The sequence below is a fragment of the Orbicella franksi genome, chromosome 6 (assembly GCF_964199315.1).
Source record: "Orbicella franksi chromosome 6, jaOrbFran1.1, whole genome shotgun sequence".
Lineage (NCBI taxonomy): Eukaryota > Metazoa > Cnidaria > Anthozoa > Scleractinia > Merulinidae > Orbicella > Orbicella franksi.
In genome coordinates, this window is record NC_138150.1 from 2,401,612 (window position 1) to 2,418,079 (window position 16,468).

Here is a 16,468-nt window from a genome sequence, read left to right on the forward strand (position 1 = left end):
GCGGCGGGAGGGGGGAGGAGGGTAACTCAACAAGTTTTAACGGGGACGTAGAAAAGGTAACATCTTCATATACCGTTCATAGAAAATGCCTACCTACAAACCTTACCTACAAAATTTGCCGATTCATTTGAGTGCTCTCGCTGTTCGGAACAGTAACCCTCGAGAGAGCGGCGAAAAGGAGCCTACGGAAACCCTCCCCTTTCGTGTACCTCCAGCCTGAAAAAGAACCCCTTTCCGGTGGAGTTCCCCAGGAAGTCAGCCCCAGGGGATGTTAGCGGCTGACGCAATGTTGAGAATACTGTCTTTTTTTATAGCGCGATTCGAACCTGCCACTCTGACGATTGCCGTGTATCTGCTGCGCGACATGTAATCCACTGTATGCCTAGTCAAGTACTTCCGGAATTCCTGAACAATAAAGGATCAAACTGTGTAGTATCACAAAGCTGTTGTTAACAGCTGCCGAAAAGCCAGTCACCGAAAACAGTTCTTTCTGAACCACCCTAAGCCAGACGATCACACTACCAATTTAAAGCGTATTTTCTGCCAAACAATAGCTGTACTCCGCGTTTCCAACACACGTATTTTTTTATTGCGTACCATTCCTGATCTATAACATACGCTGACGTCACTGCTATATAGTTCCCCATCTAGACTATCACTAACCTCAGTTCTTCGAGAGAAGCCATGAATTATATATATCAATTTTTTTTAAAATTACTCTTTGTAGACTTCCTCGCTCTCAATGAGAATGTATGTACTTTTCCTGACAACCATGATATTGTGTACAATCTATGTATCTTGCGTCCGTTGTTTCATCTCAAAGACGTTCGAGGATTTGTCTCAGTTGTCTTAGGCAGCGTCCACACTAAGCCGCTTTATTTCTACGGTTTGACCTACCGTCCACACTAATCCGTCACGAAAACGGAGCTTTTCGAAAACGCTATTCAAACCGGAGGAATTTAAAAACGTCAGCTTTTCGTTTCCGTGTGGACGGAAAACATTTTGAAAACGGAGCTTTTCGAAAACGATGGCGTCACGAAAATTATGTGAGTTTTCCTCAAACACAAATCTAAAATGACCATTGATTGTTACGTTTTCAAATTTCTCCGGCATAAGGTGGACGGAAAACATTTGATACGTTTTCAGACTGAAACCTCCGTTTTCAAATTGTATTCCTCAGCGTATTATAGACGGGGCCTTGGTTTACTATGGAGATGTAACGAGAGTTAGGTTTCTATCGAAACCAACTCTTCTTTAATCATAAGGAGTAAACTGTCCAGTCCCTTCCTAATTCATAATTGTTGCTTTCGAGACAGATGTCGGTTGAAAACTCCCATAAGAACTCCACACGCAAACAGTGACATCATGAATCGAAAAGCATCCAGTGTTCGGACGATTGAACGAAGGTATTTGATTGCTTTGTACAGTCGTCCTGATGGGCGTTCGGGCCAAGGATCATTCTGTGAGAAAAATAAACAGATACTTCAGAAATAGGATGAGAATGAGTTGAGAATGAGTAGAGTAAAAAAAGAACGCGTAAAACGTAAAACAATCTGTCGCTCCTAAGTTGTTTTCAGAATTACCGTTTAAAGGTCATTACATGCCTATTGTATTCAATCAATCAATTAATCAAACGGTCGGTCAGTCAGCTGCTGAGTTACCGTCTGTTCGTTCGTCCGTCCGTCAATCAGTCAGTAAGATAGTCAGACAGTCAGACAGTCAGACAGTCAGTCCGTCAGTCAGTCAGTCAGTCAGTCAGACAGTCAGTCAGTCAGTCGGTCGGTCGGTCGGTCAGTCAGACAAGTCCTTCCGTTCCTCAGTCCGCCCATCCGTCCGTCGACATAGCACTGAACTTTACGAACCTTGGCCCAACCATACTGATTGAGCCACCTGATCAGTGAAAGATCACTCACAGCCACGATTGGCAAGTACTCTCTAACACTTTCTCTAAACCACCAAGTCTTTACCAGTCTGCACGGAAAACACAAGAAACAGAAAACAACACAGAATTAGAACCTTTTACAACTAGATAGGTGCTAGGTGGGCAACGCCGCTTGGAAATGAAGTTCAGTAGCAGAAGGTGAACGTCATTACTTCCCTACCGTCCAAATTCTCCTTAAGGGCTGCACAACGCTTTATGTATGTTAGTTTTGAGAAATTGGTAGCACATCAACACAATGTCCTCAGTTCTATTTTCGTTTGCCATGTCGGCTTGACAAAACACACTGGCGAGCCGTCATTAATTATAATAATAATTATAATAATAATACCTCTTATTGTAATAAAGCCAGTTGTACATGATGATTTACGTCTCTGCACTACCGACTAACCTGTTGTTATGTACGACATCAGACAGCGAGGTAATATTTCTTGGTAACTCCGTGTAATGGTACTTGTAAAGCCACGCTCTAATGTAGATAGGGGCTCTATGAGGAAAAGGGTTTTTAGCCAAGAGATCCAGCACGTCTTGTTGTCCCTGGAGCAGCCTGAAGACAAGATGAACGAACCAGGGGTTGTATTCATAGCTTCCGAGCGCTGCAAACCATATCTGCCAGTCAAGCCGAGGCTGGTGAGGGGCTGAAAAGGGACAAAACAGGAGAATACTTTCCACAAGAATTACATGAGCAGTAACTGTTCTTACTTTGGTGCTTTCCGATGATTGGCTCATAACACTCGTGAAACACGCTCTTATTAGCCAATCAGAACAATTGTAGTCTACACTGGATTACGGTGACTTTCCCGCCCTTGGCACCGGTTGCACGTATCCCGCCCTTGGAACCGGCTGCTCGTTTTCCCGCGCTTGTCACCGGCTTCACGGTTTCCCCAACTTCGTTCCCAGGGCTTGACGTTTTCCCGAGCTTGGCGTGAAAACAAACAACGCCATAAAAAAAACAAAACTTACCAACTATTGGTGGAGGCTCTGAAACATTACCAGGTTTGTAATGAAAGTTGTATTCCTAAAAAACGAAAAACAACAACAACAACAACAACAACAACGTAAGAGTCACTTAAATAAAATCTTAATACTAAAGCGGGTTAGGGTTGGTTTCCAAAGATTTTCAAATTTAGTTTGTAAACCAATATACCGTTCTCAGTCAAAAGCTTAGAACTATTAAGTTCGCTTACTTCGTGCCGGTGAATAAGATGCAATTCTATTTTTACACTTGTCTGTTAACTGATGGAAAAAGTAAAGAAATAAACTGCGACTGCCATTTTTTCATTGGTTACACAGTTCAGATTCGTTTATTATGGCATTTTGGGACGGCATCTTCATATTAAACTGAAACGACTACAATGCCAATGTTCCTGTTTTATGAATGCCACAAACTTTCAGGTGCAACATGAAAGTTAGGCAGACAAATAAGAATTAAAACTCTACCATCCATGGTCCGTCACGGTCGTTGCTGCCTTCTATGATGACTTCCGGTCGTCCACCAACACCAGTCATACTAATAGACAAGATAAAGAAACGGTACTTGAAGTTGTTCCAGGGGTTTCATTAATGTTTTCAACAGGACGACATGAGTCCCCTTTAAGGGGGATCTGTGTATCCCACATCCCGTTAATTTTTAGCCTAACTAGCCTGTATCCTGTTAATTCAAACGCAAAAAATAATGACTATTCATAACCCGTTTTATCTGATTTAAATAGCCGATGTCCCATTAATTCTCTTCCCCTCACAGATATCGTGCATTCCGTTAATATTTTTACCTAAATATCCGGTATTTTATGGTGTTTTTGTTTCTTTTCTTGTAAATCTGACAAAATAAACTGGTTGGTTGACGCTTTTTCCGCGCTTAACGGCTCGCTTCGTTAGCCGGATTTTTTTTCCGCTCTCGCCGGGAGCCTGTTCGCAGGCTAGTTCACTTGCCGTGCGTTAAGCCGTTCGAACGGATACCGTAAGCCGCGTTTTCGCGTGAGGTCACATATTTGCCGATGCATTTTTGTGGTTGAATCGGCAAAGTAAAATTGGCGACGTACTTACGACCACTTACTGATTGGTGAAAAAAATTCTCCGTGATGCGTGATTTAATAGATGGTTTTCACTGTCACGCAACGAAAAAATAAATCAAAAACTATTCAGTGGATAAAGTCGAGAAATTTTAATATTATAGGAGACAGGTAAAGGAGACACTTCTCCAATTTTTGGGTCTCTGCGTTTTCCCAAACTTCAGATATTCGTCGAAATGTTTTGCGTAAATTTACAGAGCCGAGTATGGAGCCGCCATGTTGGTGGAGCTCTGTGCTCCACCAACATGGCGGCCGGAAAATAGTGCAAACATCTGGAACTTACTTTGGCTATCTAGGTGACTGATTATCTGAACTGAACCAACAAACATTTACACAAGCACTTTTCCTAACACTTTAACTCCTAAAAAGGCTAAAATTCACTAAATAAGTGTATATTTCTCCACAAACGCGATCGGAATGGTATGTCACGCACTGACATAACTCTGAACTTCAAACGGCACTGGTTTTTAAACCAAGCACACTATTGAGCTGAAAAGTTGAAAACAGATTTAAGTTTAGATCCCCTTATGCCTTGTGAGGATAAAAATTTTCGTGGCTCTTTAGTTTTGGATTTTGGAATTTGATGACGTCACGTGAAAACGGTCTATAGAGAAATTCAGCGTGATGCGTGATTGGTACCCCACCTTTGTCACCCTCCTAAAAAATCAGAGGTTTCATTAAGGGACGGGCACCAGGCAAATTTACTGGCTTTGAGGACGATTTCGGCCGGCTGTGAAAACGAGGGACGGGCTGTTGTTGCTGTACGGGTTGTTGCTGTTGTATCTCGAAAACCCCTTGTTTTCACAGCCGGCCGAAATCACCCTCAAAGCCAGTATATTTACCTGGTGCCCGTCCCTTAATGAAACCTGTGATTTTTCAAGAGGGTGGCAAAGGTGGGGTACCAATCACGCATCACGCTGAATTTTTCTATTAAATCACGCATCACGGATAGAGTTTGCCACAAGTTGCTCGAGATTTCCCAAAAAGTTGCCCGGCATGTATAGGGGATTGATGAAATGCAGGCTGTGAGGGGATATTGGGGGATATTTAGGGGGGTGGTTGAGGAAGAACACTTGATTATATATCCAGGAGGTATTGCTTTAAGAGAGATTAAGAGAGATGTGTATATTGCAATGGAGTTAACTAGCCGCCCAACCATCCGGGTGGTGTCGCACCAGGAGCCATAATCGGGGACGGAGACCGTAAGTCTCGGGATTCGCGCGCACCTATGATATGGGACAATTTTTCTATTTTTAGAACAAATTGCGCCATCCTGACGTCATATATCCGCGCGGATTCACGCACATGTCGGGGGCTCTCGCGTGGATGTTGTCACGTTGCGTGATCAAATGGTGAGAGGTGAGAGATTCTCTTGCGTATTTTTCACAGCGATGGCAGTGAATAAGGCAGGGAATACGAACCAGGGCGCTCATATGTAGTTTTATGCTCTGAGCTAACGGAAAAGGTGGCTTTTTCAGGGTCGAAAACAAGATTTCAATCTCGCGCTGGGAATGAATAATAAGATCTGCTCACGCTAGTTGTAAGCTTACGCGTATGTTTTTGCGTTTGTTCTGACTTAAGAATATAGCAAGAAAACTCTCTACTCTGGTATCGAGTTAATTTGTGAGTTTCTCAGACAATGGTTCGTCATAACAAAAACCTGTTTTGATGGTTTCTTATTGTTTCTGCTTGTTTGGTGAGTTTGCAAAAGTTTTTGAAAGGAAAATCTAACGCGTACAATTAGCTCATTTGCATAGTGCAGCTCGTGCACTTTCAAGTCCGAGTCGGTGTTTTCAATTGTCAACAAATCTTGACAAAGATTTCTTTCGTTATCTTTTGTGCTGAGATGCTGTAACAAATTTCACGAACGCAAAAAAGGCTACTAACATCATGTGTGTTTCTTCAACATAAGCATAGTGAAGTTTTACACTGCGAAAATGAAAATAGACAAGTAGTTTTCGAAATCGTTATTCCAAGTTGATTAAAGAAAGCGTCATCGTAACTTTGCTGATTATTTCTGCTTTATTCATATATTTTCAGCTTAGCTTTTAATATGTTCTCAAACATTTATCAATCTTGAACATATTTAAAAACTGTAGAGTTATTGTTTGAGTTCGATGTACGCTTTCACACGAAAGTGCGGCGGAAGTACAATTTGTCATGTTTACTGACTGTACAAAACACGCATCAGCGGGCGCTCTCATTCATCGACAACAGAGAATTTACTGGATTTTTACACGAATAAAACTGAGCAGTATCTACGGACGTAAAGTTATTGGGCCTTGTTGAAACACCAAGCGTTGCTTACAATTCAAGCGAAACTCAAACTAGCAATTATTTTGTTTTACTTTTCGGTCGCGATAGACTGACAAATTCCTCGCAAGCGTGTGGCAAGAGGAACTAGGAAACTATGAAGTCCTGAAGCTCTGCTATATCTAAATATATCCAGCTAGTTTTTCGCTGTGTAATGAAAAGCGGTTAACCTTCAACATATGTGAAATTTAAAGTGGAGTAATATACAGCTCATGTAAAAGAAGCATCCGTCGGAACACAACTTGGTCAGCGATATATATAAGCTTACAGCGGAACATACCTAAATTTGACACTGTCTTACTTCACTCAAACTGGAGCAGCTTCCGACGAAAATACTTAAGCAAAATTCTAACAGACGTAAACGCGTTGAGTTGTGGGCCAAAAACATGAAATTTCGGGAATTTCGGACGCCATTTCCCCCGCGCGACATCCGCAAAAATTCTCGCAGCATGTACGCGCGTGTGCCGCAGGCGATGGCGCAATTTGTTCTAAAAATAGAATTATTGTCCCATATCATAGGGACAACCCCAATACTAGAAATGGCGCGAGCTTACGGTCTCCTTCCCCGATTATGGCTCCTGGTCGCACTTATAGAGCGAAAGAACAAAAGGCTTGGCTGTGAGCCAATGAGAAAGTACTGACGTCATAGTCAAACTGGACAAACGAGTTTCTGACACTGGCTGGATTTGATTATTCAAAATGGCGGACATACATTAATTTAAGGTTATAATACGCTAATTTGCCAAACATTCTTTACATGCACGCTTATGTTCTGTAACGGCTTTGTAATTTATGCTATACATACAGTTATATATTAAAATAAGCGTTCACCTTGTGTATCCTGAGTTACAGTAGCCGGATTAAGCCTTTATTAAAGACGTTCGTTTAAGGTTATCTCTGTCATCTAATGTGACATGTTGCAGCGAAAGGGTAGTTCAAATTCGTCGACGTCTACCGTCTACGAATGCCTACGAGTGAAAACAACTTTTGGTGCCTCGCCGCCTTAAGCATCACAATTTTCAATGTTATTCCACCAGATGTCATTGCCTCCGCAACATTTAGATTTGGCAAGAGAAATACTGTAACAATTACTTGGTTTGGAGCGGGAAAGCCCCGATTATCTACTCGCCATGTTCAAGGACGTTATTGATGACGATGGCCTTTAAGTGTCCAAAGCCTTAAGCTGCACTGAAAAAGAATATGCTAACGAATGCCGTGTAGGGAAGATGAAAAGGTATTGCATCGGCGAAGTAACATAAACGAGGTTATTTCAGCAGAAGGGAAAAACTTCCTACAGAAACGCTCGACAACTTAATCGCTGAATTAAAAGAAACCTTGGCAAAGCACTACAATTTACGTGATTTTTTACGGTTTTTACACGATACTCTCATCTGCGTTCGATTGGTCTTGGGATAAAACATGAGCAAAGCACAAAGCAGCCACAAAGAATGACAGAGCCCCCGTTAAACAAGTGTATCGACATTCCAGCATCCGAGATACAAACATAGGGATCTTTACAATGACGACGGCGACGCCGAGGACAACGCCTTGTAAAACTGAATTTGTCCAGGATGCCTATGGCTTTAAAACCTCGCTCAGGCTAAATATGTAATGACAGCATTCAATTCTAAATGGAAATACGACAAATTAGCAGTTCAACTCATCGTTCGCGTTCGCGGTCATTTTGCGTTGTTAGGGAGCTTAAGCAATGACGACGGCAACGTCAAGGACGACAGCTGGAAAAAAACGGACTTAAATTTTACCTTTGAATTTCGCAATTATCTAGAACTGTTCTGCAAGCCGAGCGGTCTAAAACCCTACTCAAACTAAAGATGTAACGCCAATGAATAATTTTAGAAGAAAATACGAAAAATTAGCCGTCGTGGCTCACGTTCTTCAAAATACCCAAAACGTGGTCATTTCACGTTGTTGTTTTGCAGAGGACGGCAAAGAAATGTACAAAGATTTATAACGCACGTGCACAGCTATTGTTTTGCTCATTAAACCTTTTGTTTGACGGCGTTTTCGTTGCCGTTGCCGTCGTGGTTTGCTTAAGCTCCCTGTTGTTTCGCAGAGGACGGCTATGAAATGTACAAACGTTTACTGAACACACTTGTGCAGCCATTGTTTTGCTCATTAAACCTTTTGTTTGGTGGTGCTCATTGACGTCGTGGTTTGCTCCAGACTCAGTCCACACTACGCCGGAGGAATTTAAAAACGCCGACAGCTTTACTTCTACGGTTAGACCTACGGTCCAGAGTAATCCGTCACGGAAACGGAGCTTTTCGAAAACGCTTTTCAAACCAGAGGAATTTGAAAACGCCGGCTTTGGGTTTTCGTGTAGACGGAAAACATTTTAAAACGGACCTTTTCGAACAGGGTCAGGAGAACCACGTGATTTCCCTGGCCGAGATTTCCTGAAACAAAAATATAAAACGACCGGTGATTGCTGCGTTTTTAAATTCCCGGGCCTAAGCTTCCTAGGCTCCTAATAAAGTCAATTTAACAAATTGACGTCAGTTTTTCATGCGTCTGTCCTGTTTTTGATCATGAATTTCGTCATAACATTGTCAAAGTGGCTGTGGATCTACGAGGCGATAGCCGAGTGTTTACGATAACAAATTGTCAAATTGTCCGCGCTCGCTCGTTGACGCATCGCATAAATTATAAATTCATGTGTCTGTCCGCTTATTGACAATAAAAATTAACCAATGAAAGCGCGAGAACCTCTGCAGTCATCGTAAAAAATCAGACGGCATTCTTCAATGAGTCCAAAGAGACAAAAATCGGAGGTCCCGCGCAAAGGAGAAATGCACCATGAATAAACACCGTAAACAAAATAAATATTTAGGAGTGGAACTCTTTAAGGACCTCGATCAAGTTTAATATTCGTTATATTATTCCCCTATGACACAATCGCCTCTTCACAGGCTAAGTTAGCAGAGATCTTGTATATGAATTGACAAGACGTCTACGTTACCTTTGCCATGCTCTAATATACAGGCAATATTTGTGTCAAAGCTTTACACCTGCAAATCCTTTTCTGTGCGGCAAAGTTTTTATGTCTGTAAAGGATATAACGTGGCTTTTGAATTCAGTTAGGTCTTTATCACACAAACGTTTTCCTTGTGTAGTCTCTCGTTGCTTACACAACTGTCTTCTCGAGCGGTATAAAATGACACCAATCTCTAACGTGTGTTATCGTTTCAGCCGTTTTGGACGAAATTCGTTCAGACCTTTTATACGATAGCCGGATTCGGATATGGTGTGTCATATCTCTTGGTATGATGCACTGTCAAAAATGATCGGTCGACAAAATGGACAAAAATAACACTGAAGCTCAAGTCCTTGTGCAAAGTTTAACTATTTTCAATTGACTTATTCCTATAATTTGTATCACAATTGTTTGGACCTATAGTATCATGAGATCCACGAAGATCTCAGACATCAGAGGTCAAGAAAAGGACGAAAAAGACCAGAAAATGGTGTCACGTCTGCCACGATTATCGTTTTAAAGACTCTATTTACTATTTACTTTGAATGTATGCTATCCTTCTAGTTCAAAGAACGTTCACTTATCACGGAAACCTTATTGGTAAATCACGCATCACGTGCTAGTAAAATAGCAAATCACGCATCACGTTATGATGTCCTGTCCCGCGTCACGCAGCCCTAATTTGGTCTCAATCACGCATCACGCTGCTAATTTTGAGGCGATCACGCGTCACGCAAAAACCCTCTGCCACCCTCTTTCAAGAGCAAAAGTTAGAAAAGACACCAAACAACAGTATGATTCATTACAGGGCCAAGCCACAGTTAAGTAATGTTTAAAAAACGAGCGGCACTATTTTATCGGATTTAGAACACGAGGCGTATGAACAGCTTCAAAAACGTTTGTGGTAGATCTACTCATTTGTAGAATAATCCCTGGGGATATTATTATTTTTCTGGAGAAAGTTGGCTGGAAAATTTAGCCGTGTCTTTATCAAAATAAAGACACTCATTAAGCATTCATTTCTTTTGTATTTCCTCAAAGAATTATTGATGAGTTTTTGAACAATGCTTAATATCTTTTCAAGAAAGCAAGTCACCTTCTGAATAATCCATACGCATTGACGAGTTCAAACGCATCTGTCTTCTGACGCCATCTTTCTATGACAGGCCATAAACTGGACTTTGCATTGTGGCTGATATCTGTGTAAGGAACCTGAAACAACGCTTCATTACTATTTATTTTTAACGGAAATCGCTTCTTTTCGCAAATCTTCCACACTAGTGCACACTAGCACGGGTCCTGAGGCTGTCTGCCTCATACAGGTTTGACTGTAGTTAATGAAACAGTATATGGATTAGAAAGGTTGAGATAATTTATGTAGTACTGTTAGATCTTTTAGATTCTAATCCTTACCAAGCTTATAGCAAACATTCCAAGAGCTGCAAAACTAAAGATTGCCCACTGCAGTAATGACCACAATTTATTGAACACGCCTTTCTCCATTATGCATCTGTGAAAAAATGGCACATGTGATTAAGAGTGAATGACCCCCTCAAAACACAGTCCAACTGAAATACACTTAGACAAAACCTAGATACTGGATGGCATATGTTTAAAATATTTAAATTTGAATATCTTTGACAAAATGATACAAAATAAAAAGAGGTTAAGATGACAGCTCACCCAATCATTGAAGCAATAATTTCTACACTCAAAGACAAAATGCCAAGCCATATGGTGAGTGGGACAGCTTGATCTACAGCTCTGAAGAATGCACCCTGTGAAAAAGCTGACAAACAAACAAACTGAGCACAATTTATACCTCAGTTTTGAAGAATCAGGGAGTCTACATGTAACTAAAACCATGTAAAAATAATTTGACCAATTAACAGTGTACACTGTAAAAGTTGCTGTATTTTTGTGACCAGCTGAAGTGAATTAGTGTAAAAAAGGAAAAAGTGAGATTAGAAATAGCCAATTGCATGTACAGCAGCTCTGTCATTTAGTAGGAGGCATGATGACAGAAGTGGTAGACAGCAAGTAACGTACTGTAGGGTAAAAGTAAAGTCTGCATACGAGCCAAGTGGCTCAGTAGGCCAGAGCTTATCCAGGTTTCTGTAGCATGAAGCAACTAGATCAATTTCTACTCCCTGGCTTCAGAGACAAGTGCACCAACAATGAGGTCACTGTGCCTCTACAACTGTAGGGTAGGGCCGTAAAATTGGCTGCTGCCCCTGAGGTGGGGGCACTCTCATATAAAAATGATGGGCTGGTTGTCGAAATTTTGAAAAGAACCCCTAAGAGGTACCAAGATCCTGTTTCGTGGGCATGGCTCCCCCCCCCCCCCCCCCCCTGAGAGGTATCAATTCTTACATAACACATTTATCTCCAGTCATATTTTTTCGGCTCAATACCTTAAAAGGTAACGCAAAAGCTCCAGCCGTGGACCTCTTGAGGCTTAACACTCTATGAGGTACCAAACCTGTTTTTTTAACTGCTAAAAGGTATGACGAACTGCTGGCACATTTTGACAGAGCTACTGGGTGCAAATTATAAACATAAACAAATGTCGTACTTACTTATCTTTGACTTTAAAACATGTTTGGGAGAAAGCTCCAATGCAAATAATTTGACTGTCCAGTAGATTACAGCTCCTAGCGTTCCAAATGTGACAATTCTCCTGATCACCTTTGTCACTTTACTTCTTTGGGCTGATTCAACATAGGAGCTTCCAACTTTAGGAGAAAGAGAGACAATGTAGGCAGAAAGAGATTTATTCACAGTGAACAATGTTACATTGATACCTGACTATCATAAAACACTCATTCACCACATGTTGGATTTCACTCTGCTTGCTCAATAAGTAGCCAAGACAAGTGCCTATAATTTCCTTTTCTCCCAACAGATTGATTTTCTCCTAACATAGTTATATAATTGCTTTAACATACAGATGAACGGTTTTGAAACCAACCAAAGATATGTTTAAGATTAGAGGCATCTGACAGCCAAAAAATATAACTCCAACTGAAAATAATAAACTAATAGCCTGGTGACTTTGAAAGGCCTTAATAAAGTGAATGCAAGTTTTCTCACCAAGCCATGATGGCAGAATTGTGACCAAATGCTCATCATCAAGAATTGCCAACAAAAGGGCAATTGCCAAAAGGTTAAAGAAGTTGTAGTTCCCAGTAAGAATGATCAAGACTTGAAAGAAGATCTGATGAAAGCAAAACAGAAAACAACATGACAATTCATAATGTACTTTGCAGTTGAATTCATTTTTATAGACACCTATATGTATTATTAATTTAACCATCTATTTATAGTGGATTAACAGGAATTTTGATTTCAGTTTTGTATTTTTTTGGTGATGTTTTCTGTTTATATTTTTTTCCTTCAGTTTTGAGCTTGAGTAATCTCAAACTGCACAAAACACTAGAAGTGACAAACATATTTTCATGCAAGAAAAATTGATACTTTTGTTAACATGTAATCCTGGGCTAGTGTTAAGTGGCTTTCAAACATCTCAGTTCAAGTGTTTATATGGCCAGAGTTTGGTGGCTCTAACATTTCTAGCTAATAATAGTAACACAACAAATGACTCCTGACCAACTGTCATATATAAAGTATAGAGCTCTAATTATAAGGGGAATTATACCAACATCACATAATACCTTTGGGTTTTATTTTACATGACCAAGTGATATTAACCACCATGCACATATTTAAAGTCACCCACTATCAATAATAATTTTACTGATATTTTTTTGCTTGATAATGCTAACATGGTATTAAAATACCTGTGAATAAAATGAAAAGATCCTCAAGGATCGCACAGGAACAAAAAACAACCAAGACAATGCCATTAAAATTACATATCTGAAATTAAAAAAATAATAACAAAAAAACAAAAAAAAAAATAAAGCTCATTGCAGAAACTTTAATTATCTTTTGAACAAAAGGACACAATTAATTCTGTATTGTCAGCAGAAAAAAAAAAAAAAATTGGGGGACTACACATTGTATGTTGATACTTTCCCCACAGAAGGGATTGGAATTTCCTGGGGTTGGTTGGGAGCGGGAGGGGGGGGGGGGAGGGAAATCTGTAGGACCAAACAATTTAAAGAAATGTATGAAGCTTACTAAGTCTTGGAATTTCCAGAGGGCTGGGAGGGGGGCCCTTAGAAAAAAAATCTGTTCCCTGGGGGAGGTATCAATATTTTCTGCAACGACACATTAAAAAGACTAGATCAAACCAGAACAAAATCAAAAGAGTTTAAGGTTTCTTCAACTGTCATTAACAGTATCATCATCAGCAAGTGGGCAGCGAGCCGACAGCAGAGTAAGAAAGTACGTAAGAGTTGGTATTATCTGTCTATCAAATGGACAAAAACTCAAGTTGACTGTGATAACAATATGAGAGATCACATTTGAGTTTGTGGACTGTGTTACCCTCTATACTTTGATCTACCTTGATTGCTGAAGATAACCTTTACTTAATAAACTAGTACTACAAATAGTGCAGCCATGTTACAAGAACTGATAAGCCCTAACTGATGCCTACTCACGTGAGTACTATGCTGAGCCTTTGAAACCATTTTGGAAGCTGATGAGCATACCAAGCCAGTGGTGTGGGAATACACTGCAAGCAAAGGGAAATGCTTGAAGTTTTTAAGACCATTTTTTCTGTCTTGCAGTATTTTCAGGAAATAAAGAAATCAAACAATAATGTACACTCTTTTCAAAATTATTCAACAAGGCTGAAGTTGTTAGCAAACGTCTTTGTCACAGTGAACATCAGAATAAACAAGGAACTTTCTAGTGTTAGTTTAAAGCAAAATCTTGGTTAAAGGGCAAAAGTCACTGAACCGAGTACAAGACTGAATCACAATATACCTGTGACTCGTAATGCCAGTCCAGAGCAGTCAATCCCCACCATGTGTGACATCTACTGGAAAGTTTAACAACTCCAGAACAGAACATCAACCTGAATGCCAACCATTTCACTAACCACAGAGTGATATTATCATGGTGTCGCTGAAATCTGAAACAGTAAACTCAGCATCAACATCACTGCAATCAGGTTAATTTCAACACTGAAAAAGACCCAGCTCAACCAACGTTAAGTGCTGAAACCATATTTTTTATGCTTTTTTGTTCATTGACTACCCCACATACTATGGCTAAAAGAACTTGTAGCTTTCTGTCAATGTCTCTAACTATTTTATAAGCTTAACATTTTTTTTGAATTTATTACCAGACTCAAAGTAATCAAGACTTACTTGCTATTATGTGACTTGAATAGATTCAGATTCAGAGGAGATACAAGGATTGTCAAAAATCCTGTCTCCATGAGAAGAATATCCCTGAAAAAAAATTAAGTTTAAGATTTTTCAAGTAAAACAAAGACTAGCGTTTCTTTACTTTCTAAATGAGATCCAAATCTACTGTAATCTCTTCTAACAACACCACTGAAAAACTGTCAAGAGACAGTTCACAATCATTTGCAATGTACCACCAACTGCGCATAACTAACAATAAAAAAAAAATACAAGATAACCAGTAAGGAGAATTAGTAGTTTTCAGAAGCATAACATACCATTGAAAATACACAAATGTCTGTCCAACCTGAAAATAAAGGAAGACTTTTATTATCTAATTTGATACCTTTATTTGATGCCCACGCTTTTGCATGAATTAAATTATGAATTTATGCCACAGACATTCAGCTTTGCCAGGGAGGAACGTAGAACGGACACAAGAGCAGCAGACATCCAGCCCAGCAAATCACATGATCTGTAACTATTAGCCTACTAGGTTATTTAGTTAATACTGAAACTTTCTTTAGAGAGATAAATTTCTTTTACCTGATACAAGGAAAAGTAGAGAAACCAAAGAAGAGAAAAGGTGATTGAACCTCTAAAGGCCTTCAGTGACATGGCCAGTAACGAGAGGAGCATTCCAACCAAGCACAGCAACTCCATTCCTGTTTCTGTGTCCAGTCCAAGCCTTGGTGTAAACCATAGTAGTGTAGGCTTGCTCCAGAAGTTTTCCTCCATTGATGAGCTCACTAAAGAAATGTTTCAAATGTTTAGTCTAAATGAAACATATTTAAGTTATTGTCTGAAGACCTTCTACCCATGTGAGGAAAATTCTGTCCTCTTTTTGGATAAGGAAGGGGGAGGGGGAGGAGGGTTGTACATATCAAAAATTGGGACATTCCATTTCTTATGTGCACCTTCCCCACCCCACACCCCTTATGGAGGGTAACCTCTGGACCAGGCCCATCAGAAAATTTCTCAAAGGAGCTGAAATTTTGAATCTCTTGAATGCAAACTTCAGAGGTGCCGACCACAAAAAACTAGGCTGTTGGAATCTGCCCTCCACAGGGAGGGGAGGGGGGTGCAGACAAAAAAAATGGAGTGTCCCATTATTGAATGTCCCAATTTCCAAGACCAAACATTAAAATAAATATTTTAAATATGTCTTAAGAAAAGTATATGTTTCTGGCTAGCTAGACTGAGACTTTAGAAGCCATTAAAAAAGAAACAATCATTCGTCGTAGTTAACACGTCCCACGTGTCAATTACAATGATCCACTTTGAAAAACAAAACAACAGTCTATTCATCCCAAAAGAAAGCGTGCATTCTAAGCTTGCTTGAACAGTTGGCCTCCAGCTACTTAAGCATAGCACTTCACTTTTTTTCAGACGGCTGTGAAAAGTGAGATATAACAACAGCAGGAACTATCATGCGTCGTCATTTCTTACCTTCTCTCAGGGTAAGTTTGGCGGGAAGAACTCCATTTCGACCATAGAGACCTGCATTGTTGTCGCGCATAAAAAATTAATTTAATTTCTCATCTTTAAAAAGACTAACAAAAACTTAGAGACCAAAGTAAAAAGCACTAACCTGGTATCTGAACGTACAGAGAAGAAAAAGCGAACAGATATATCGCAGACATAAACCACAAAAATGCATCTCTTACGAGCACTTGCTTGCCGTAGCCCGCCATTTTGGATTTCCCCTGAGTCACTGGGGGCATATTCACGAGTCACGTCATGTAAGCGTGAACAAGAAACAGCTGAATGTCACCGTCATTGTTCTTTGACTTCCCTAAACAATGATATTTGGCGCCCAATTTGAGAT

The 16,468-nt window shown here is 40.1% G+C and overlaps 1 protein-coding gene across 1 annotated transcript; it reads right to left on the minus strand.

The window, feature by feature from the left end:
- Positions 1–2: 2 nt before the first annotated feature.
- On the minus strand, positions 3–16,396 carry LOC145489835 (lipase maturation factor 2-like). Its single transcript, XM_081468894.1, has 18 exons — positions 16,232–16,396; positions 16,090–16,140; positions 15,187–15,389; positions 14,919–14,947; positions 14,602–14,685; positions 14,216–14,363; positions 13,888–13,961; positions 13,120–13,198; positions 12,413–12,536; positions 11,899–12,054; positions 11,003–11,108; positions 10,733–10,829; positions 10,416–10,531; positions 3,380–3,449; positions 2,903–2,957; positions 2,331–2,577; positions 1,863–1,971; positions 3–1,460 (listed from the first exon to the last, which is right to left on the minus strand). The coding sequence occupies exons 1-18, from the start codon at positions 16,362–16,364 to the stop codon at positions 1,293–1,295; spliced, it is 2,049 nt and encodes a 682-aa protein (XP_081325020.1). The 5' UTR covers positions 16,365–16,396; the 3' UTR covers positions 3–1,292.
- Between the last annotated feature and the right edge of the window lie 72 nt (positions 16,397–16,468).

Excerpts from the sequence above, each read along its gene's own strand:
- LOC145489835 (XM_081468894.1), bottom strand. The coding sequence starts at position 16,364 with ATGCCCCCAGTGACTCAGGGGAAATCCAAAATGGCGGGCTACGGCAAG. Across the intron at positions 15,390-16,089 it reads CAAACTTACCCTGAGAGAAG|TGAGCTCATCAATGGAGGAA; the intron begins GTAAGAAATGAC and ends ACATTTCTTTAG. Across the intron at positions 14,948-15,186 it reads TCTACTTTTCCTTGTATCAG|GTTGGACAGACATTTGTGTA; the intron begins GTAAAAGAAATT and ends CTTTATTTTCAG.